This window comes from Apis cerana, linkage group LG10, assembly GCF_029169275.1.
Source record: "Apis cerana isolate GH-2021 linkage group LG10, AcerK_1.0, whole genome shotgun sequence".
NCBI classification, from domain to species: domain Eukaryota; kingdom Metazoa; phylum Arthropoda; class Insecta; order Hymenoptera; family Apidae; genus Apis; species Apis cerana.
Window position 1 is genome coordinate 5044614 of NC_083861.1, and position 25539 is coordinate 5070152.

Sequence of the window (25539 nt, forward strand, 5' to 3'; positions counted from 1 at the left end):
ATTTTCTTTTCCGCTCCGAGAAATTCGTCTCGTGCTCTCTTACACGTCACCCCCGCAATCTACTATACACACGTATATATATATATATATTTTCCATCAGTTCTAGCCTGCACAATGGCAGTGTTTCACCGATACCTTTCACACAGTGGAACCGGCTGCACCGCACCGGCATTTACCATAGGATTTTAGAGAGAGGTTCCTCTTACAAAAGTGGAGCTCTAGTTAAGTTTTTGTTGGCTTCCAAGCGTCGTCTCCCGTTCACCGTACCTTCCCCCCACGTCTCCCTTAGTCTCGCGTCTGCCAGGAGGAGATCCCCTTTTCTCTGGCCCCGCGTTCCATTCGCTTCCGCCGATCAGAATCCATCTAACCGATTTCGGGGATCGTCTCGAAGGCGAGGCGATCGGCTCCTCTTTTATATGCCCTCGCCCTCGCCGCGAGCGGAGAAAGAATAAAAAGGGGAAGGAGGATTTGGGAGACTTACCTGAATCCGGTATGTATATAATCAGAGATCCGATGAAAGCGACCTGTGAGCAACCGTTTCCGAATTTCTGTATCCTTCTTTTCTTTTTTTTTTTATTTTAGTTCGTTCAGTTTCTTATATCGGGGCTATTTTGCAAGGGTTCAGAGTATGCGAGAAGGTTTTTCTTTAACGTGTTCAAGTCTCGTGCGTTCAAACGTGCGTTGGAAAATGTAGATTGATTGATTTGCAAATTAAAATTTATAAATCACGATTGATACAATTGGTGATGCAATTTGCAAGCAAGATATATATGTTGAAATTTTATAACATTTTCATATTATTGTTTGGTAAAGTATTTAAGAATTTTTGTTAATTTGAGATCGTTGAAAGTTAATCGTGTTTCAAATATTTTTAAGAAATCGAGTGCGTTTCATAACAAAATATAATTAAGATGTAACAAAGAATTCAAGATTCAACATCATAAATTCCATTCAAGTAGAATATAATTCTTCATATTTTAATGGATTTTTAATTAAATTATGTTATTTTACTTTTTATATATATATTGTTTCTAAAATAAAAATAACCAGTCAAATGTTTCAAATACATCGTGGAACAATTTATACGTAAAAAACAATAGGGGGAAAAAAGCAACGTCAATAAAGAAAATTGAATTTTTACAAATTTCTACATCCACGTCCCTTTTCACTCGAAATTGTTCCATTTTCGATACAACGATGAAAATGTATCAAAGTTTATCGTTGTTCGTCATCTGCACACGTACACACGCACACACACTTGATTTAAATTGGCCCCAACCGATTTTCCAACAACCTTTCCCTCCACTTCTTTTCCTTAACCGAATCTTCCACGTCTGAAACCTGGTCGTACGCAATTTTCCATTTTTCCTTTGAAGCTGTTCACCTTCCGGAGAATCCTCGTTTAAGGAAGAATTCGATGCAATATTGCCTCCCTCGTCCTGTCTTTGATCTTTTTTTTTCTTCTTCCTTTTCCTTCTTCTTCTATTCACGTATTTATTTTGAAATAAGCCGCGTGGAAATATGGGAAAAGAGATAATCTCGTAATATCCGTGGCCGGATTCACGTGGAATTTGGGCCAGTTTCGAAGGTTACTGTACTTTCTTCGAGGCATCACGCGTGACACGTTTAAGAATGCAATGACGTTGAATAGAAAATAGAAAATAATCTTGTTTAGTTAAGATGGAGTTTATATTTTAAGAATATAGTTTCTTTCGTTTATTTTACGTTGTTTGAGGTCTTAGGTATTGTTAAAATATTCTTTGGAAAAAATCCAAAGAAAGTTTCCTTCAAGAAGAGAAATTTAATTTTCTAGCGAGACAACTTGCCTCTTGAAGTGGTTTCTTTTTCATTTTTAAAAGAACTTTCTGCTTCTCAAGGAATTATTTATTCATTTGTAAGAAAAAATTTTCGTGACTCCTACAGAAGTTTTTATGACATTGGTATACGTGAATTATTTGAAGTTCTTTATTATTAAAAGCAATGCACGGTCTTCAAAAAGTTGCAAAACTTCTTGAAACAAGGTTTTGTATCATTTTTCATGTGTAAACCACCGGAAGAGCGGTTTTTTACGTGTGTACAAAGTATTATCCCTTTCACTGTTACGAAACCAAATGTAGAACACGTATTAAATATAATAACAGTTGCGAAGCAAATGTTTAAATATGCGTAAACTATATAATTAATAGTGTTGTAAAAATTTCAGTAGAAGAAAAAATCATATTCACATATCTATATATATTTTATATAATAATATTTTAAAATTTTATTTTCCTTTCGAATTTTTCTTTAAAATAATTTAAATAAATTCCAATTTCAATTTTTAATATTATTAAAGTATCGATTCGTATAGTTTTAGTTCAACATTTTTGAAAACAAATTTAAGATATGACAATAATTCATTTGAATTAAAAAATTTGTAAATCAAAGAATACTATAAATTTTAAATTTTATCCAGAGTGAACAGGCATTGAAATGAAATTTATAAAAATAAATTACTATTTTAATTTAAAATATTTAAAAAAATATATAGAAAAAATATTCCATGCTATAAATGCACAGATGTTCGAAATCGATCGATCACATCTAGATGCGTTCTATTATCGCAACAGGGACAATATAAAAGATCGATAGAGTCGATTAACTGACCAGCAATAGTACGCAATGAGATTTTCTATCATAAAGCATACCGTAATCATTTCGGCTTATCATAGTCGCAAACACGTTTACGAACTATTGTTTCCGCAACAAACGAATCCATCCAATGACGTTTATTCCTAGTGATATCAAAACTGACGTTCATTTGTTGAAATAAACGTATCCACTGTTGCGAGCAGAGATAAAATATTATCGTTTATGACTTAACTTGTCTGCAGTAAAAAAAAAAAAGAAAAAAACGGAAACAAACGAAAAGAATTGTCCACGCGAATTTCATGGCCGTGATTTCTTTTATACAAAAGATTATGATTTGGAAAAATAAACGAAATCAATCTCCTTTAAATGCACCACTGCAAAAATTTTGAAACGTAAAAAAATATAAAAAAAATTGTTCTTCCGTAAACATGCACACGATGAATCTTAAACAAAATCTCTCACGAATTATAAAATATCTGGCAACAATGAGTTACCTGAAAATTCCTCGCCCGTTGATCCTCGGGAAGACGCGTTTTGTAAGGGAACACCGCATGGTATCATCCTCCAGCTGGTAAACAGCTGCCCACATCCTGTCTCACGTACGCTATGCGCCTCTTCTCCATCCTCTTCCTTCCTGTCCTTCTCCAGACACGATCCCAATTCCTTTATTTTCTTTTTCTTCCCTCTCGTCCTCCGCTCCCCTATATTCGATCGAGCCAAAAGAGAAAGGAAAAGAAAAGAAAAGAAAAAGTAAAAAAAAAAAAGAAGGAGAAAAGTATAAGAGAGACAGAAGGGATATATTGTCGAAGAGGGACATCACAGAACTCGGTATCAAAATGGTGGACAGGTGGACATTGAGTTGCCGGCACGCGACCAAACCGTCTGTTTACCCGTTAAAAATCGCGATGGCTATTACCACGCGTGCTTTTTCACGCGTACAAGCGGCTGTAAGACGGAGGGGAAAGGCGTGTGCATGCAAGGTACGTACGTACGTACGTACGTTTATCGCGAAGATCCAAGGCGATGGATCGCCGCGCTGCTAAACTGTTTAAACGGTTACCGGACAGATAGCATCGCGGCCACGAGAGAACCGGCGTTAATTAGCATGGGAATTGTTAACCCTTTGGGTGGTGGAATTTATTATTTCCAAGTATCCTTTGGGCAAATAGATTCGATTATAATTTGGGACGTATATTTTTTATTTCTGCATATTTTAATTCGATGGAGAATTTTTTCCGATATAATTTATATATGGAGAGGAATTTGATTTGAATCATTTTAAAAAAATTTCAATTTTAAATTAAGTAATTTTTTTGTATTTACGAATTAAAATTTTTAACCAAAATTGTTGATCGGAAGGTGCAAGGATTAGTTTTGTATAAATACGATTGAATTTTAAATTTTCGAGCGAACGTGTACAATGAATGTAAACATTTTATAATCTGTTTCCGTGTCTCATCATAACACCGACAGCCTTCAGAATTTGATAACCTTCTTCGCGACAAGCCATGTATCACATTCAGTCGTGAAACGGCAAAGGTAAATAACGTGTCTCGAAACAGGTGATCGCTACGATCCCATATACGTTCAAGAAGCTATTACAAGGAATTACGTCGAAGGAAATATCGTACGGATAATACGTTTCGCGTTCTGTAATTTGTGGAGCTCGAAGCAGCTGCTTACGGATAAATAAAATTTCATCCATGGCAAACTTCATCTTTCGCAATAAGAAGTTTAACGAAGCATCTCGTCACATGGTTTCTTTTATATTCGCTCAAATGGATTGCGATTAAATTTTTTTTAGAAATTCTAAGATAGTTCTTCGGAGACTAATCGATTATAACTATTTAACTTCGAGTTGCATGGGATCTGCAGATGAATCAACATTGAATTTTAATAATAAATCGTGCGGGGATTGATACGAACTACCGAATCACGATTACGAGATGCAAGAATCTTAGATAAATATCAACGCAGAAAATAATAATTAGTCACACAGCAGAACAAACGTTTTTGTATCGACGGATCTACATATTAAAATACGTGTTTTGCATACGTAATATGTTTTTCGGTCACGCTTCACACGTTCCTTCCCGACTTGTTCCTTTCGATTCGTTTTGATTCACTCGACGAGTTTTATGTATGCAACACATTTGCCAAAATTAACAACATTTTCTGCCACGTACGTTTCAATATTGTTGATAAAAGTTATAAGAATTATTGGATCGTTAAAAATGATAAAAGAATGGAGAGATTGTACACGTATAAATTATTGATCGCTATTATTTGGTATAATAGATGGACAGGTGGATGCACATATACACGAAACGTACAACATGTCTGGAGGAATCGTTAGATCGCAATTTACCCACTTGCATTCAGGGTCGCCCGTATTTCACATGCGACACAGTATACGTACACGATCGTTGTCTTGACCGGGATAGGGGTTTCAACTGATAATATCTTTTGATGCGTCTAGATGCAAGATAAATCCGTCGTCTAATTTTACATTCTCTTTTAACTCACGTCGATACTTCTTTTCGTCCGTTGAAACGTTTCAATTATTCTCGCCTTTGCTGTAAATCTTTATAACATCTATATGATTTTCAGGTTATGTATTTATTTATATTTTTAATATCTTCACTTTATTTTTGTATAAAAATTGTTTAAAAAGATTAAAGCCATCTAGGAGCGCTGTTAAATGTAAATTGTGGGGAAAAACGTAAAGAAAAAATGAACATAAATTTGGACAATTCAAAGATAAGATCTTCGAATCTATTTAAGAGTGACGTTTATGGAAATGAAGAGGATTGGAGAAGCAGCAGTGATACTTGAGGAGATGCTTGAGATATACATGTAATACAATTTTTATAAATTTTCACTCCAATGTTTATATAATATAAACGTATATAAAATCTCCGATTCTAATTTCAGATTCCAGAAAATGTTCAACTTGTATTGAATAAAAATTTTGTTTATCCATTAGAAGAATTTAATAATTAATAATTAACGAAATTCGTATATTTTATAAATACACCGCACAATGGGACCTTTAAATCGTTGGAAACGTCCATTTGAGGGATCTGATGAACTGTTAAATCTCTTCCTTTGCCCAATCCCATAATCATACCGCTAAAAAGGCGCAAATTCAAGCGTGCCACCTAATGCACATTCGTGCACGATCGTCCTCAACCGGTTTTGAAAGGAGAGAGAATCGCTAAAAGTTAAGTGGGGTAAGAACAGAAGCGAGGTCCCTACAGACACCTTGTCCAACAAGATTTAGTTCAACTGCACTCGCAGCTGCACCTGCGTGGCGCGTGCTACGGAGATGCATCTGTCGTATTCCCTTCCTCGCGGCCACGTGTCCGTATGCTTACGTGCACGTCTGCACGTTCGTTCCTCTTTTATGAAAATTAAAGAATCGAAAAGGAGAATGCTTGTCGTTGAACGATTATTTAATCGTTGGTCGAATCGTTTTTTAATTATTTAGGGGAAAAAGTGTCCATGTTTCCTTGTCGATATCGATTATTATTATTATTTGAGATCTAAGATCGTTCGAGGTTTTGTTCGAAGATTTTGAAAAAGAAATGTCGTCACTTATCACCGCACTTTTACACCTTTCTTTTCTAATACAATTGTTCTTTTAGGAATAGGAACAATTATCGAAGATTCACAATTTTTTTCTGATTGTTCTGGGACACCGTGTATATATTCAATGTCGAAAGGATCATCCTCGTGGAAATTATACAATTGAAACAGAGCGAAACGTACAATTGTTGGGATAATGGTACGTTTACGAGGTAAATCTTTATACGAGAGGGTTAAATTATAGGGATGGAAAAGGATTTTTGGCTCGTTAACATAATTTCGAAATAATTAGGCACGCGTGAGGTGGATCACACGCAGTTTGTTTTATTTTTCTTGTTATTAAGGCGTGTATCATTCTTGCCTTCGTGTTTTCGCCTTTCCTCTCTTCTTCTTTTCATTCAGATTTTTTTTTTGGGGGGTAGAGATTCGTCTTCGAGCGTGGATTTAAATTTTGAATTAGGTAATAGGGCTAAATGATTTGATCATTGATTCTTGATATATATATGAATTGGATTATAAATATTAGATTCTCGTTTCTTTCTGAAATGTTGAGCAAGATTTACTTTCCCTTTTGAAAATTCCCATTTTAAATTAACTAAATAATGCTTGTTAGTAATATACATTTATCAGTTTCTTTTTTTACTATAATTTACGAAAGAAATAAGTAAGAAGAAGATTTATTTTTATCGATCCTTGGAAAAATCGGGAAAGGCGGATAACCGAAATAAATAGTCAAATAAATAACGAGTAATAGATACAATGCAGCGAGATTAATTGTCTCTCCAATAATATCCATCCGTTAGGCGGGTACAGTTATTCACTTTTATCAGGAAAGATAAACCGAAAATAAAGTGGAGTGTGTATACGCATTTCTCTTATCTAACCTGTCTAGGGAGCTATCGCTAGAGGCTATCTACTTTTTCAAATACCATAGAATTTTCTCCTCCCACCCTTCTGCCCTTATTCCCCGAAATCCACTTTGTATAATAATATTTGAAATAATGTCGCTGTGAATGAATCACAAATATAATGTCTCCTCTCCCTAGACGATCATTCACGTTTCACATTTTCAATTTCACACACTGATTTCAGTCCGCAATGCATGAAATTTGTTTCTCATTTTACTATATTACACTTTTTTTTTAATCATCCTATTAGTCTCAACCTTTCCAACACTTTATCTACAAAAATAAACCTACCAGTACATTGAACCCATCTACCGTTACCTAGTGCGTATTCCACCGCAAAAAGCACCATCGAACTTCCTTGTTGGATCCACTCGATCGGCCTACCGTGGCGTAGTCATAACTGTATATATATGTATATATATATATATATATGAACGTTTGAACGTTTTATCGTAGGGAGGCGAATTAATTCGCGATATACACCCGGTATGCCCCGGCGTACACTCTCTATATCACGGAGAACCGGCACGGAAGATAGCGTTGGTGGTAGTAGGAGTACCGTTGCATCGTACGGGGAAAGAACCGGCAATTTCCAGCTGCACAACAATGCGGCATTACGCTGTTGCGAAAGCACGCCGGACCCTGGGCTCTGTCTCTCCTCGTCTGTCGCAATTTACGATCTAGTCTGGTGGTCTTAGACGCGGTCTTACGATCGGAATCGGCGATATTCTGCATACCTATGCATGCCCTGCGACGCGCCTATGTACCGGTCCATTGGCTTGGCTGAATAAAATCGTCTACGGGGACATGGAAAATGCATTTAGACGGATGATACGAGACACTCGTGGGCGAGAACCGCATTGCGATTTTTATTATTTCGCGCGTTTGGAGGAATGAAAAACGAAGGAACCTTTTTCTTTTTGTTATATAGCGAATATTGATCGGAGGGGATACAAAATGAGATTTTTAGGCGCGTGTTGATTCCAGCGTTACGTTCGATCCTTTTGCTTCGACTCGATTCGAACGTGCAAATTTTGAAATTGCGTTAAAGGCAACGGTAAACGGTTCACAAGGGTTTAATTCGATATGCATCAACAAGTTAATTCAAATACCATTTTGTTTCCTCTAAAATTACAATGGTACGGGATTACAATTCATCAATGGGGAGCAATTCACAGAGAGGGAATCGTATCGTTTGATTTCTCTCTTTAATGAAAATACTCCAGTTACGAGTTTTCGTTCAATTGTGGAAATTGATAAACCCTATTTACATTTACGAGCGATGTAAATATTTGATTATTTTTCTTGTAAATCGGATCTATGCAAATGGTTATAATATTTTTATTTAACGGATTTTAGTGGAAAAAGGAGGATTCATTTTCCAGGGGAGATTCGTTGAATCGTTAATAAAATTGGAAAGGGAGGGGAAGAAAGGACGGTTGGTTGAGGGGAAGAAAGGAGGAAATGTCGTCCGTGGGGAAGGTCGAGTGTTGCAACCGTCGTTGCATTTTGAAAGTATCGAAAGGAAGGTTGAAAAAAAGAAACAAGAAAAGAAAGAGAGACATGGACGATGCAGCTGGATGACCGATGCAGGTGCAAATGCAAGCTAACTTGCAACAGGCACGATACGTTCGCGGTGTCATAGATAGCGCGTCCATGTGTGTTTGAAATTAATCGATAGCCGGCCTCGATCCCTTTCGATAAATCCAATTAAATTAAACGTTACAAATGGGACACTTGGTGGATAAACGTATGAAAAGTGTGTGTATGCAATATTCATTAATCAGCCTGACGTGTAGACGAATATGTGCTCCAACGTACTGGTACATATTTTTTTTATCTCTTGAACACTTCAATCTTTAATCGAGTGCGTTTGATGTATTTATTGCTCGTAATTTCATTCGACGTTTTAAAATAAAAACGTGTCGATTTTAATACATCCTGAGAGCTAAACGATTTTTCGCGAGAAAGTATAATCGTTATGAATTCGATTCGACGAAAGTGTCATCAAAAACGAAAGTTAAAAACGGTCGCACAGATTCCTAACAATCTGGTGAAATATTCTAAGCAAAGCTTAGAATATATCTTACAAAGTAAAGTCGCCCTTAGGTGAAACTACTCCTCTATGACCAAAGGCGAAGAATTCCTTGACACGGTGGTTCAAACGGATAGAACATTCACGATCGCGTGACCATGTACAGGAAACGATAGATAGAAACTCGAGTTACAAAGACAATGCCGGTTGCGCGATAGAATTTTTTTATTCCCTTTGTAGTTTATTACGAACCGGAGGGAGTTGAAGATTGTTAACAAGTATTGCTAGATGTTCGAAAGTTGCCAATATGGTAATGTTCATTCGCTTCCTGTTATTAATCATCGGTCTCGATGGATCTAACCGAGCCAAGTTCCGTATTGGACAATTGGATTTGTATTAAAATATTCTCTTTACTTTCGATTAGGAGAGTGATTGACGTGTAGAGCGGAGAGATAGATCCGAAGCGAATAATAGAGTTGTTCGATGTGTGGAAAGGGAATGTATAATGGATATGAAATTTATATCTCGTTACGTTGCTCGATAAAACGAACAGGAAAATATAATTCAAACAAGGACTCGTGAGTTGAGCGTATATCGATTTTTGAGTCAAAAATTTAATGTTTCTTTAAAAAAAGGTTGTTTCCTTAAATAACGGAAAGCATAGCTTTACGGCTATTTTAGGGTTAATTAGTAGCAGGTCTGGAGGTCGTGCAGAGATATACACAACGAGTTGCGATGCAGCGTGGTGACGAGTGCGTGGGAGCGCAACGTGGGGCGACGAGCGCGCGATGTGGGTCACTAGGAAATTGTTAGTCGTCTGTCGTTCTGACAGCCTTCCTGTCCCGGCACTCGTGCGGTGTGGGCGCCATTGTCTACGATCCCACGATAGGATGTGTAGGACTCGGATGTTGAGAAGAGTGGAGGGAAAAATTTGGGATCTATCATCGAAACGTAAATTAAAAACTTTTAAGATTTTCTTTTGAAATTTAATTTTCTAGTCGTGATAATATAATTTTACTTTTATTAGATCGACCTACTTTCCATTCCAGCTACGAACATCGGTCAAATAATATCAAAGGTACAAAAAAAAAGAAAAAATGAGATGAGAATCGTTGAATAAATAAAAATTTAACTCTAATTTAATCACGGTCCGAATCACGATTTAAAATCGTTTTATTTACGCCCGCGAAGATCACCCATTTGTTATATTTCACTTTCCCGCGTGCCAACTGCGCTTGAATGGGATTAAAAACAGTTGCATAACGAAGAGGGAAAATAAGAGAGAGAGAGAGAGAGAGAAGCAAGCGAGATGGAAAGTAACGAGGCACATACAAATCCGTGGTATGGGTTCATTCTACCTCGCGAGTTCTCTGAATGATGCACATTTATTATCCCTTTTTTTTCAGAGCCCGCCATAACGCGCCACTGCTTTTATATCCGGTGTACCCACGCCCACGCTCTCCACGATACCGCGTGGACTCTTGGAAAAAAGCTTTATTTTTGCAATTAAACGTTCGCTGATAAATTCCGCGCGTGCAGACACGACAAAAAAGGTCAGAGATTTGATTTTTTAGGTCAGTGAGTTATTATTTCGTTCGAATCTTTTTTTTTTTTTCTTTCTCCTCATCGAGTAAATTTTATTTTGTTATTCCTTCGTTTCGTGCTTTGGACAGATTATTTTTAATACGTCATAGTTTTACTTGCTACTATAGGTTTTTTCTTATAAATTATATCAGAATATCGAAGGAATATAAATAGGACGAAAAATGTTTCTAAAACGATTAGAAATGGGGAAACGGTATAAGTTGAAACAGCACAACAATAAAATGTTGCAAATATTTTCTTTCGCACGCGAAACCAATACAGTTTTTTATTCGAACCGGTTCGCTCGTTTGATCTCTGGTGAATACGTGGGCGGATAATTCCGTGACACCATAAAGCTCTCCGTATCGCTAAGAATCGCGAGAGTGCTATTATAACGAGCGAGAACGAGCGCGATACGAAACGTTGACAAGGGTGCAAGCCAGGTAAACAAGAATTTGTGCGTATCGAGATTTAACGCGATACGTGTTAACATGGGGCGGTGATCTCATTTTTGTTAACTCTTCTTTTATCGTGATATTTTTTTTCCTCTTTTATCGTCCAAACAACAAAATTTATTCAAATTTTTTACAATTATATCGACGGAAAATCTGACGGCATCGGTGTTAATATTATTTATCCGTGGTTTACAATTTTCTTAACATCCCTCTTAATTTAGCCTCCGATTTAATAATCCGTCGAGCCAAAGTATTTGCAGAAAAGAACAATTGTTCTTATTTTTTAAAAAAAAGACAGGAAATCTCCATTGCATCACTAAGAAAATTGCAATTGTCGCGTGGGCGTCGAAACGGTATCTTACAAGATATAAGGAGATTCGTGCGATCCTGTGGAGGGAGAATGGCGCTATTATTGCGCAAGAATGGCCGAGATACAAACTGACAACATAATATGTAATGCTATAAACATATATTATATCCCGGAGAATGTAACTTGTTTCTGCGTTTCATTGTTCGCGTTCGTGCATGATAATTGGATATGTGCTTATTAGGCTCGATTTATAAACCACGTGACCTACTTATATTTTAATATTAGAACAAGCATCGATTAATCTGCGATTAAAATTTTTTTTTCAATTTTAGCTCGACCGATTCTCCGGCAAAAATTCAACTTGTAATTTAATTTATTTCCCGTTTAATTTACACCGATCTTGCGAGGGAAAAAATAAGGGAAACGATTCGCACAGATTAAATTCTTTCTCCTCGATCTTTTAAAATTCTCATTAATTTAAATATACGCGGGCAAAACAGGGTAAGATAAAAAAGGCATCGTCTCGGGTGGTCGACGCCGTGAGCGCTCGTCGTCGTCGACAAAACGGCCATTAATAGGTCATACCGATGGTAATTAATTTATGAGGTGTTAAAGCGGGCTGCCGAGCAAAGGGCGCATTAAAATGCACCCTTCGAGGCTGCTGCATCGTGGAGGATTGCTTTTGCACGCGTTCAACGCATGAAATGGCCGGGAGCAGGAAATCCGAAATGCCCCGTGTACGATAACCAGAGAAAGTGCTCGCGATTCTCGCCAAGATATCGACGAGGAGAGCCTCGTCTTAATCACTTCATTTAGATTCAATAGTGTGCTTGCTGCTTAGCTATCTTCTCAAAGTTGATTCAACGTTGAAATTTCTTCCAAGATGATTGGTTGGTTCCTGCTCTTTGCTGAATGGACGCAACTTGTGCGGTTTTAGAACAAGTTTGGACGAACTCGTGGAATCTGGTTCGAGGTGATTGTTCGACCATTGATCGATGTTGATGAGGAACGAATAAATTTTAGTTTTCATCGTTGAGAAATTTGAAGTTTTATGTAGAGTTAGGAGAAAGACGGAGTTCTTTACATGATACTTTTTTACGTTAAAAAAGAAACAATTATAAAAAATCTTCAGATAATATGTTACAAAGTATTATATAAGAGTATCGATTAAATATTTGTTTTCGTGTGAATTATAAAAATTTATATTTATTAGTTACTTTATGATTAACTTGAATTTTTATCTTAAATTTTTCCTTATCTATTGCTAATCTATTTTAACATTGACGTTTGAAACGTCAACTCGTAGAATAAGTTACGAGTTGGTGCGATTAATATTATTTATAAGCTTTCGATAAAATAATCTTTCTCCAACTTTGTCGATATACTATATCAGCATTGCAAATTAGAAAGCTACGTATTGTGATATATTTTTCGAAAAAGGGCACGTTGAAAATGTTGAAAATTGTTTATTTAATTTACTTCATCACGAATATTTACGATTATTAGAAATCGATGTCTTATCTTTTGATAAGTATTTTTCTATGTTTTCATTTTCTCTTTTTATATAACATTTTCAGCGAGTAACATTATCTATGTAGGAACAACGATAAGGCGTTGATATTTTTAATTTTATTTAAATATAATTTTTAACATGGAATCTTGATAACAAAGTGTACAAGAAGAATTTATAATGTTTACAGACAAAATCTTTTTCAAAAATATTTTGAATTACATAATTGTTCTATAATTATTTTTCACACTCGCACATTAATTTAATTCTTTGAAATATTTAGAAATATTTATACTAGGTCGTTTAAATTAACATTCGACGAATTGAGATTACAATTTATGTTGAATCGCGTTTACGATGTTGCTCGTAAAACATCCACGTATGTTTTGGTTGTCGCACGATTTATCGATTTGTATTTTTTCTTTCAATCGTGATGATGAATATCAACGTTAGCCTCAGCCGACAGGCGGTGTAACAAACTGTTCTACGCTGTTGAATCGATGTTTCAACCTATAAATACCCAGGTCAATGGCAGAGACTAGCAAACAAGCGACATCAGTCGTCAGAATCAGTATCGGATTTCGTTTCTGTTTCGTCATGGTTGAGATAGGTCGGTCACAGATCAGCTCCGTTTCGCCAGTTGCCCGCTATTCCGTTCTTTCGCTAATAATTTTAACCTTTGAACGAGTGTATTTCTTTCAAATACAATAAAACACGTTAAAATTGCGAATTTTTGTGAATCACGAATAAAATTCATTCATCCATACGATCCATCTCTTTCGATAATATATAAATAATAAGTGACACTTATACTATATCTTGTATTATTTTTAGATTATGATATATCGTTTATTTGTTCGATTATTCATCGTTATGATATAAAGTAAAAAAATTATTTTAAAAAACCATCTCATACATTCTCTTTATTAAAATATAAAAGATATTCGTTGTATCGTGTTTTATTTCCATTGGGAAGAAACACGCGTTAAAGAGGATGATGAAATATATGGAACGACACATGTCACGTCTTATGTCATAAATTGCTACTTCGTTTCTCTCCCACATAATCCACTCACTCGACACATATATATATATTAATTCTGAAACAGTAGAAGAAACGATACTGTTCGATCAAATTCTAATCGTATATAGAAACGGATTATAAATTCTTGAATTCAACGATATTACGTTCTTATCGTCGGTTTAAAGTGTCGATCGAACGTTTCCCTTGCATTATTTCGCAACTCGAGTCAGTGACATTTCTGCTTCTCTCCCACACGGGTGGTCGGCCGCGTGTAACAGTGACTCATTCCCGAAGACAACGAACCCCGAAAGGAAACGCGGAGTGAATGAAGCGATGAATGAATAGCTTCTTGTGAATGAATTTACTACCGCCTTTACGCCAAGGCGACCGACCGATCTCTTTGCCTCCTCTCCTCCTCCTTTTCCCTCTTCTTTTCCTTTATTTTCTTTTTTTTATCTCGGTCGCTCTACTTCTCATCGCGCTCACCACACCAGCCGAGCTTCAATTAATTTGTCGTCGGAATTAACGTACTCGTTACTTCCGCTCCCTCTTCAGCTTCTTCTCGGATATGGAACAATGGCGTGTCTCTGATGGATCTTTTATCGCGATCTGACTTTATTTTTTCTTTTTTTTCTATTTTTACGAATTCTCAGATTAGGATCTACTTTTATTCGACAATTGAGTATTTCAGATACGTGTTTTAATTAATTTCATCATTCGGTTCCATTCGGTAATCTTCAGAAAATTTTACCTGATAGCGAGCAATATGGAAGAAACAATAAACCAATTTCAATTCGAATCGAACGAAAACGTTTTCCAAATGCTTTTTGCAACGAGGTTACGAAACATTACCGCAACCTGTTACTCCATTGGTTTCCCGTGGCGGTTTCGGAAAAGTGCGACGAAAATCCATTCGAAAATGCGGTCCGCTAACACATCCAATATACTCCATCTCGGACGAAGCCGAGCAACGAACTTCAAACCAGTCTATCCCCAGTGTAATGCTCAATCTGTGTGCGTTGATTTAACGTTGGCTCGGATCCAGCGGGTTCCAAAAGCCGAAATAAAATGACACCCGACATAGCCGTACTTGGAATTCGCTCTCCTCGCTTGATTCGTTAAAGCCGATGATTCATTCTTCGTGATGAGAAAACACTTGTGTTGGTAAATGTACAGATTCATTTGTTAATTTTAAATTCAAATGTTTTGATCGAAGGGAAAATATTTCGTCGGGTTTTAAATTAGATTCCTCAGATTTGTTAGAAGAAAGGAAATATTTCTTTTTTCGGAGTGAATTTCCGAATGGATACTTGTATGAATTTCTATTAAATAAAATTGATTTTCCATAATTCAACAAGAGTTGTATCTGCATCTGATATTTTGTCGTGATTTTTTTTTAAAGTATCGGAAAGAACCAGTACGATTTCCTTTTTATACTTGGTAAAATTTTGATGAAAAATCCCATTGTAACTGAGAATATTAATTTTTCTTCCGTGTCATCGAATTAGATCGACTTCATTTACCTGTAAACACTGTCATTTGCAACTGCGCAATACTTATTGTTGCCCGTTCACCAGTTGCCCTTATGGTTTTGTTCTCCCGAACTTCTCGCGTGACCAGCCAGAACACTAACCACTTCCGGTCCATCCTCGTGCACGCACTCGATACACGCGATTAGACGTTTCTCGCGTGAATCTATTTCTTAACTCTGAATTTTTTATGAAGCATAAATTTCGATAATAATCTTCCACTAAATTCTCCAACAGAATGATCGACCTCTTTTCAAAAGAGATTTCAAAAGTATATTTTTTTTTTGCATAATAGTTATCACGAAGTGGAATGGAAAACGTGGAGTTATAAATTAAAGTGGCTATACAACTTAAAGTGCAATATTATAGATACATTTTTCAATCGGGAATGGAGTATATGGAGTGTAGCTAAGGAAAAATCGATGAAAGAAATATATAGTGGTGATATAAATTGAAGTAGCGTGTAATGGAGATGATTAATGAAATGACATTCAAGATTATTAATATTCCGTTTCTGCAGGCTTGAAGTCAATCTGATAGGAATTGAAGTAAAATTGAGAGGAAATAAAAATAAATAAATAAATAAAAGCGAAATTTTATTGGGGGAATATTGGAAAATTGCGATAAAAATTGAAATAAAATAGAACTGAGTATAAAAAAAAATCGAAAAAATAATAATTGCAGTTATTTCTGAAATTTTATTAAACAATTTTCAACGTGCGAATAAAAATCTAATAAAAACTAATTCTATCTGATTGCAGGGCCGTGAAAGCATTCCAGCAGGTGCTATGGGTGGAACCAGGATTTCCACGAGCCTGCGAGGTTCACCTACGGCTCGGCTTGATGCTGAAGGTCCACGCTGACTTTGATGCCGCCTTGAAGCACCTGACACTCGCTTTGATCGATGCCACGACACCTGCCTCTTTTTCCAAGCTTGAAAGTAAGTTCTCGGTTTTCGTTCCTTACGATCTCGCCTACGCGTGTTTCACCTTCGAAAGCATAATACACGTGAACAGCTGTTCACCGTAAACCGTGCAATTTTACTCTTGAAATCTTATTCCTGTACCACATGTTGCTTTCTCGTATGCAAATTTTTCTTTCTTTTTTTTTTTTGTTTTGATACACGATATCTATTCTTAAAAAGACATTCGTACCTAGTTATTTGCAAAATTAATGATTGATTTTTTTTTTTTTTTAGAAAATTAGAAGATTGAAATTTTTTATTTTTCACTTATTTATTTATTTTGCTTTTCGCTTCTTAAGTTTGGGGTTTGGATTTTTCTTTAATATCCCGAAACACGGACGTATTTAATTCCTTTATTTAAAATTAAAACTTTTTAAATGATAAATCCATCAAATATGCAAGTGTTCACCTACAACTGTAAAAAAAAAAAAAAAAATCCAATAGAAAAGGAATGAGAGGGTAAAATAATCTCCCTCGGTTTTGCGTGCGCGGTTTTAATATATTATTTAGCGAAGCCACGATGAAATCGATACTTCCTCCGCGTGAAAAGCGCCTATTACATACCTGCGCGCCACGTCTTGACAACATCTCGACCCCAGAACCTTTTGCTCGCTTTCCGCCTCGAACTTGACCCCCTTTTCTAACGTGATACAGCAATTCTTGTGTCACGTGTGACCTACGATAACACGTATCACGCGGTGGACGATATTTAAGGGTGCATTAAACGCCTTAACGACTTTCCTTGAACTCAACTCCCACAGTTAACTACCGCATACGTCGCTTCGTGAATTCTAGGGTCCCTGAATTTATGTTCTCTTCTCTTCCATATGAGCGATTACGTAATTTTTATTATGTAATGTTTTTTTCTGGCTAAAGGATAATTACGGGTTAAACTTTATTAAATTTTTTTATGTATTTATTAGAGTAATTTTTCGGGATTCAAAACAAAACAAAATCGTTCATTTATCAACAAGAATATAGATTTGGAACAAGTAGTTTTTAATTTATTTTTACAGAAAGATTTTTTTATCTTTGAATGTTTTTCTAAAATGTAACTAAAAATAAATTTCGAGTTCATAAATTAAATACATGGAATATATGAAAAGCACAGAACATGGATTACACTTAAGAATCTGTCGAGTAATAGAAATGGAATAGAATCTTAATTAACGGGAATTTTGGTCGCTCTTAGCGGAATTTCATCTCGTAGCATAAGTTTATCCTCGTCACGTTAGATTATCTAGAATCAGGAATGAATCATCTAGAACACTACTTGTTCTGTTGCACTGTTTAAATTTAGTTCACGAGGATAAAAATATATTCATAAATATTCAAATTTCCATGAATTATTACGTTTATAAAATTTATAGACGTCATACTTCAATAAAAAATAATAAAATAATTTTACGAGAAATTTTTCAAAACAATTAATTGTATTAATTTTTTTTTAAAATATAAAATTTTTGAAATTTTTTTGTCATTACTTTTAATACGTTGATTTTTTTTAAACTAATAATATATCTATAAATTTTGATGAAAATTTGAAATGAAAGATGAGAACAGATATTGGAATATAAAAAATATAGAATAACATTTTTTTCACTATTTTTATAAGCTTATTCAAATACTTTTTTAAATCAACAAAGAGAGAGAGAGAGAGAGAGCAGTAATAACCAATCTCTACTCGTTTAACAATTTTTTTCCATTTTATCCAATGTAATATCTGAAATGTCTTCATTTTTTACCTTTTTAAATGAAAACGAGCTTTTATCAATCTTTTATACCGTGTCTTTTATTTCATTTTTTTTTTTTCTTCTTACGAATGTAGTTTTAATAGAATTCATTATTGGTGAAATAATTACAAGTGGTTCGATGAACTTTGATTCGGATGATCAATAGGGGAAAAATGAGAGATATTCTATGAGGTGATCCTTTTTATACTTGCGTATACTATGAAAAGGAGGTCAAGTTCGAAAAAGAAAGTGAGTGTCCCTTTGCTCAAGAATGAAATAGATAAATTCAAGGAAATATATGAGTAGAAATATGTGAATTGAATAAAGTGAATTGAAACTATTATTAAAGTTGTTATTAAAAAAATTTATTACGTGAATATATATTAAAAATATCTAATCAGTATAATGGAAATGATATTGTACATTATAATAGATAAATATAAATGAAGAGCCGATATCGTTTTGCAAAATATTATGCATTTCATAAATTTAACTATTTATAATAACTTTTTTTTAATTGAATCGTACGAAGAATCACCAATTGATTCATAGTTTAAAGTAATTCCCATCATTTGATCGTACTAGAATCGTTTTTGCTTACCGAGAAATTGATCCTGGTGCTCTTCATCATCCGGAAGTTTTCGCTTATAAAATAACCGGACTTAATAAAACCGCTGTCCATCGAGACAGTCTAGAGTTTGCAACTGATGTGATGAAGTAATAATCGAAAATTGATATTTTAAAATATTATTATTATTATTCACAATTTTATGGCTGTATTATAAATAATAGAGAATTGTTTTAATTAATTACATTTTATATTCTTAAGACATTGCAAATTGAATGTGAATTTTATTGCTATTATTATTATTATTTTAAATTAAAATCATAATAGGAACGTAACGTTGTAATTATCGTTGTTTATTCAATATGAATTATTTATTATAATTATAGCACGTAATTAATATAATACGATATTTTTGTAATATCACGTTTGTTGTTTCCCATATTCAAATTTGTAGAATAACGTTCTAAATCCAAATAGGTTATCATAGAATTGATAAATACAGCCATAAAATTAATTAATTATTAACCAATCAATTAATGTAATTAATATAAAATATTTTAATGTTACATTATTACACATATATGTACATATATTTAAAATTCAAATGATGTAATAATTAATTTACATCATTCGAATTTTTTTATTATTTTTTACTTCGTCTACATATTTTGCAATTTCATATACTTTATAATTATTAGTGATATATAAAACGCCAATATCGAAATATTGTTTCTCTTTCAGTAAAATTTCACATAGCTCATTTATACGAAGTCCAAGGGAAGTATCGTCTTGCTAAAGAACATTACGAGGCATTGCTCAAGGAAAAAACTCTGCCTTCGCACCTGAAGGCCGACATTTGTCGTCAATTAGGTGAGTCACAACAATTTTTATTAATCATAAAATATAATCATTGTAATGGATGTCAAACTTATTTTTTTGAATTGTAATCACAAAATTATTTAAATTATTCTTTATTCGATACGAAATTAAATTATTATTAAAACAATTCTCAAACAATCCTCCCTACAACCCTTTCACTATTTTTCTATATTATATATCTACAATATAAATGCAATATAAAATCAAAATCTAAACTTATCTAGATTAATTATAATAGTTATTATTTAACAACATCAGTGGAGGATTAGACAATTACTAATATTTCTCTATTTCGAAAAGATGCAAAATCAAGCGTTCAGTAGCTTAATTAGAAATCCAGTTTCTATTTTCATCGACTGTTTTCTGGCAACGTGATCAGAAACGTCATTCTCCTCCCTCCTCCCTATCCTCTCCGCAAGCTTAATTAAATCCTCAATCATCCCTGTGTGGAGAGTGTGAAATCACAGGCCTTCGAATTATTTTCCTCCTCGCGAGCTGTCAACTCCTCGCGACGACGATTCGGTTTAAGGCCCCAGCCGAATGTACGAGCAAGTAGCAGACACGTGTATTGATTTATTCCGGGTTGGGGTGGCTTGGCGATGAGATGGGGCGGCGAAACTCGGCAGCAGAGAGGGGTCAAGGGGGAGGGTGCGTATTTGAGCGAGAGAAGAAAGCTGAGAGAGAGAGAGAGAGAAAGGGGGAAGAGAGGGAATCGAATTTGATAAGGAGACAAGATTGTGGGAACCTTTTAATCTTACCCTTTCTACGTTTATCTAACCTTTTTCTTTCTTTTTATCCCCTCTTCTTTTTTTTTTTTTTTGTTTGAGTTAGCTACTGAATCGAGATTAAATTTTTCGTTAAATTTAAGCTAATATTTCGATATTATTATTTTACTTTTACTCTCCGTATTCTTTTCTAATTAATTCTTTTCGAGTATGCATAATTGGAGAGAAGATATCGAGGTCGTAGAGCATTTAGCGATGTTCTCCACTTTCTCTATCGGTCTCCATCGTTGAATTCTCTTTTTTTTTTCGATGTTCATCACTTTCTCTAGTCTTTTATCGCTCTACTTCTCTTTTTTCAATTACCTTGAATTCTCCCACTCTTCCCGCTATTCCATTGCTTCGTATCTTTTCAGGGTTCAGCACCCCTTTCATTTTCTTTCGCTCGCTCTCATTTTTAATATTTTTTTCTATTCTCTTTAACTTTTTCCAGTGTCTCTTTCCTTCTTTCTCAATATCTCTCATTCCTCTTCTTTTTAGTAGCTCTCATCCTCTCATTCCCTCTTTTTCATTATCACTCCACTCTCATTAGTTTCTCCTCGCTTTTGTTTTTTTTTTTTTTTTTTACTAAAACTCTTGCTCTCCCTTTCTCTCTCTCTCTCCATCATCTTTTCCCTCATTCTCCTCTTTCTCCCATCCCCCTCTTTTCAAATAATCCACACTCCTCCATTTTCCGCTATCCCTCGCTCTCATTAGCTCTTCTCCTTTCTCAACTTCCTCTCTTTTCTAATATCCCTCGCTTTCTTCCACTCTTCATCCCCTCCATTCGCCACAGCATCCTCCCAATGTCTCGTGGCTTGCAGGTTTGGCCGGGCCGTGGTGGCCGGTTCCGCCGCCGCCGATCAACTAGCGCGGGGAGCAGAGCGTCGCGGCGCGTGCACTCGTGCATCGGCGCAATTTCCACACCGCCGCCCATATCTTTCGTCACGTTATTAACTCGCCACGGGTCGGATTAAAGCGGCGGTTAAAGCCGGCCAAGATTGCCGCCTCGAGTTATGGAATTATAATTGAGCCCTGTTACCGGACGACCGCTTATCCGACAAATCCCACTTCGAGGTTCGGTTTAGGCTTGAATTTATTCCACGTTTATGTCGTTTGTTGCTCTTAATACGCGGGTAAATTATGCACGCGTGCAATTATAGGTTATACACAGGATGAGGCGAAATGGAAATTTATTTATCTTTCTATAAAAAATTAAATTGGACGAGATAGAGGGGCTATTATTTTGGACGAAGATTATTTCTTTTTAGATAAAGCAAGAGAAGAATTTTGTCGTATCTGAAAGAGATCCCATTTTTCTTTTATCTCAACTTATCGTTATTCTCTCATAGCATTTCCGGAATGCTCGCGCCACATCGTTTCAAAGACGACTAAAAATCCATAGCTCTGAACTACTATTCGGCCAACTATTCCCTCTACCTCTTTCGAAGATATTCTACTTTTTTAAAAACGTTGAAAATGCAAAGCACGAGGGGAGAGGGGATGAAATATTCAAAGTGTCGATGCATTAAGGCCGTATGCACTCCGCAACCGGATGAAATGTGTGTTACGAACGTACTCGCCGTTTAATGAGGTGGTATGCACTACGTGACACGGTAGGTAGAACCGAAAGATTATACAGGTCAAGCTGCACGTTGCTGCTGACCCACTTGCGCGTCGCAAAATCCCTCGACACATGGAAGGTTGTTCGGCCGAATAGGAACGCCTCAAAGGAAACGAGGAGGAGAATCGTTGGTAAGCTCTTCGAGGGGAGAGCCACGGACTCTTACTTTCACTTGCCGGATCACTAAAATAGGAAATTATTTCATTTCAGCGAGGGGACAATTGGAAAATTGCTAAAAAGAAGAATTCGTTTCGCGTCGAAGCGTGAGAAGATAAATATTTCATCTTGTTGAAATAAGAAAAATATCTCTGGACATTTTTCTTTTTTTCCTCGAAAAATCTTGTTATTCGCATCGGAAGAAGGAGAATGAGAAAATATTTCGCGTCAGCTTGCGAAGTGGAAATAAATTATCTGATTTTCGTTGATTACCTTGATTTGAAGAATATTTTAACGATGTCTATTTAATTATCCGATCGAAGGAATTCGAAAGATGTTGCATTATCTATCCGCAAAGAACAAGGTTTCAACCTCCATAAGATTCCTCTCTCGAAATCGAACGACGAAAAAGCGGACGATCGTCATCTCAATAAAATGCCATTACATCGGCACGCGGCCTCCAGTATCTGGAAATTGCGTCTGGAAACGAAGTCGATATCCTGCTTCGATAATTTAAATGCCTCCATGATGAGCCTCCGACCTCGTGTTTATTCCTTTCTCGCTTCCTAACATATTCATTGCATACCGAAACACGAGAGGAATAAAAAAGAGAGGAAAGCGGAGAGAAATTAAGGGAAAGAACCCGGAAAATGTAAATAAAGGAGGACGGCACGTGAAATTTCAAAGGAAAATTGGGATTCCACAAATTTTCTGCAACCGATACGGTCCGTAACTCGCGTGAGAATTCTCTGGTTGACGATGACACAAACTTAAAAGATCGACCTGATCGACAAGACCCGTTTCCCTCCCGAGGAAGTCCAAGTTTTATGACAGTGAACTTGAATCCTATCTGTACGAAGATTTCTTTTGGATTCATCGTGTGGAAACTTTTAGACGCAATTGTGGAAGAAGGCATAAATCCATTTTCCATCGGAGAAATTTTGAGTGAGCTGTGCGTGATATTTATTTAAGAGGGAATTGCTAATTCCATCGAAGAAAATATTAAATGTTAAATGTAATAGTGAAATTTTAATATATAATTTATCCACATTTAAAATCGTTTTTGCAAATAATTCTCCTTCTCCTCCTCCTCCTCCTTCCCAATAATTTCGAACCAAACATATTAAAGCTATAAAGTGCAGAACGGGCAAACAAACTTATTAAAGTTGAGCGCAACAACATGCCGCCCCTTCTCAATCACCCTCCATCCCCCATGGCGGAACCGAAGGAGCTAATTGCCTCGAAACTTCTGCACGCTTATATAGCCTCATTCTTACGGGTCTTGAACGGTACAGGACTCTTTTACAACCTGTTTACGGCTTCTCGCGTGTCCACATCGAGACCGGTTCGATACGATGTTCCTTCTTTCTTTCTTTTTTTTTTCTTTTTTCCTCCTCTTTTTTTCTTCCGCGATTTTTTCCCCCTCGTTTATTTCATAACTTGGCCTTCCCTGTCATCGGAGCTCAGCCTCGTACACCCTTATCCTCATTCAACAATTTTATTTCTTCTTAGCTTCTTGCTTCTCTTTGATACAAATTTTTAAACGTGACAAAATATGATTTTACGTGTTTATAACGTATATATATATTTTTCCTCCTCGTTGCTGGTGGTGATTTCCATATTTATTCGTGTGTATCGATATTATTGTAAACTAGAGATCTATAATCTATAAATCATTTGGGATTTAAAATTTATTCGACAAATATATATGGTACCATAAATATTTCAAAAGTTGGAAAATTTTACATGGATAGATAGGAAACTATGGTTGAGGCGTAAGATTTATTTCTTATAACGAAGACGTTTCAAAGGCGACAGGGGTTGCCTTTTCATAATCGTCTGAAGCACAGCTTGCGACTTTATTGTCACGGTAGATTATGATATTGGTGTAATTATGTTGCAAAACGGCACAGTTCGTAAATCATGCTGTGTGATCGCTTTATTACTGTTTACCTTTGGCCTGAGATTTTACACGTTGCACCGTCTTGTAATGTACGTATTTCGTAGCAATTTCTGATGTTTTCCACTGAAAAGAGATATATACGCGTGTTAAATTGATTTTACGAAGTACATTTTCTCCTCCCCCTCAGTTTTCACTTCTTTTTTTCCTCGAATCTTTGACTTTAGGTCGTAAAACAACAATTCTAAAACGCAACTCTTGCGAAAGTCAATTCAAGAATGTTTTGTAAAAGTTGAAATTAAAAGTTTAACAAAATTTAACGTTAAATATTGTAAAGGATGATCAATTGGTTTAAACCATATTGTATTATAATTTGTAAGGAACTACAATATTAGATAAAGGCTTTTATATAAAACAAGTTGAATGAACAAACGAACGAATCAAGTATACGTATAATTACAATACAATGGTCGCTTTAATTTAGTTCACATTCATTCGAAGTAAATTTAGAATAGATTGCAATACATCCTATTATTAAAACAATTAACGCTTAATAAAACGAGTTATTATACGAATAATCGCAATTCAATTGAAAATAAGAATTTTAATAAAATTAATATTCAAAATTTTTTAAATATTTTCCAATTAAAGAAAAAGTTTCTCTAAGAAATTTCTCTATTAGGAAACACGAAAATCGAAAAACAAATTTAAACAAATTTTCAAGAAAAGAAATGATGAATATCAAAAATAAATTTATAATTTATTAAACACAAATTTATATTATCAATCTCTATCGAACGAGTTCAATTATATTTCTCTGTGTACGTATAATTCTCGTTGAAAAGGGTGAAGGAAAACGAAGGGAACGTGAAAAGGCATGGAATACGGGAGTAAAGTAAAATAAATATATGCGATGAAAATGAAATATCGAGATCCATTGTGTAATTGGTTGGGAAAAAACGAAAACAGAGAATTGAAAGAATGAATGAATGGCGAACGACAATTAGAGCACAGTAGACGCTTTAATTTCGCCGGATGCTTTATGAGCCGACCGACTTAATTCCATTTAGAATCGCCGTGCGTTTAGCATCGCATTCTACGATTGTGTAACAACTTGTTGCGAAACTCTCGTTTTCCCACGGCACGTATTTAATTTACAGAGTATAATACGTGGTGCAAAAGCACGAGAATTACTATAATTAAGAATCGAGCGTTTGGAAGTGTTGTCGCAGAAATGGAAAAATAATATTTCGATCGATCAGGTATGAAAAAGTGAAATATTTTTTTACGAAAGAGAATATTTTGAAATACAGAAGGAATATATTTCTTCTAGATGAGAACACACAGATTCTCTTTTCGTTTCTTCTCGCGATATGCTTG

General features: G+C 35.4%; 1 protein-coding gene across 8 annotated transcripts in view; it reads left to right on the forward strand.

The window, feature by feature from the left end:
* LOC107993000 (histone demethylase UTY) overlaps window positions 1-25539 on the forward strand; it is a 107214-nt gene that overhangs the window by 50657 nt on the left and 31018 nt on the right. For all 8 annotated transcript variants that reach the window (XR_009831562.1, XM_062080829.1, XM_062080830.1 and 5 more), the window contains 2 exons: window positions 16336-16514; window positions 19581-19709. Coding sequence is in view for 7 of the 8 variants with exons in the window: in XM_062080829.1 (XP_061936813.1) it covers window positions 16336-16514; window positions 19581-19709 (308 nt within the window). In the remaining variant the exon portion in view is untranslated. The remainder of the gene's footprint in view (window positions 1-16335; window positions 16515-19580; window positions 19710-25539) is intronic.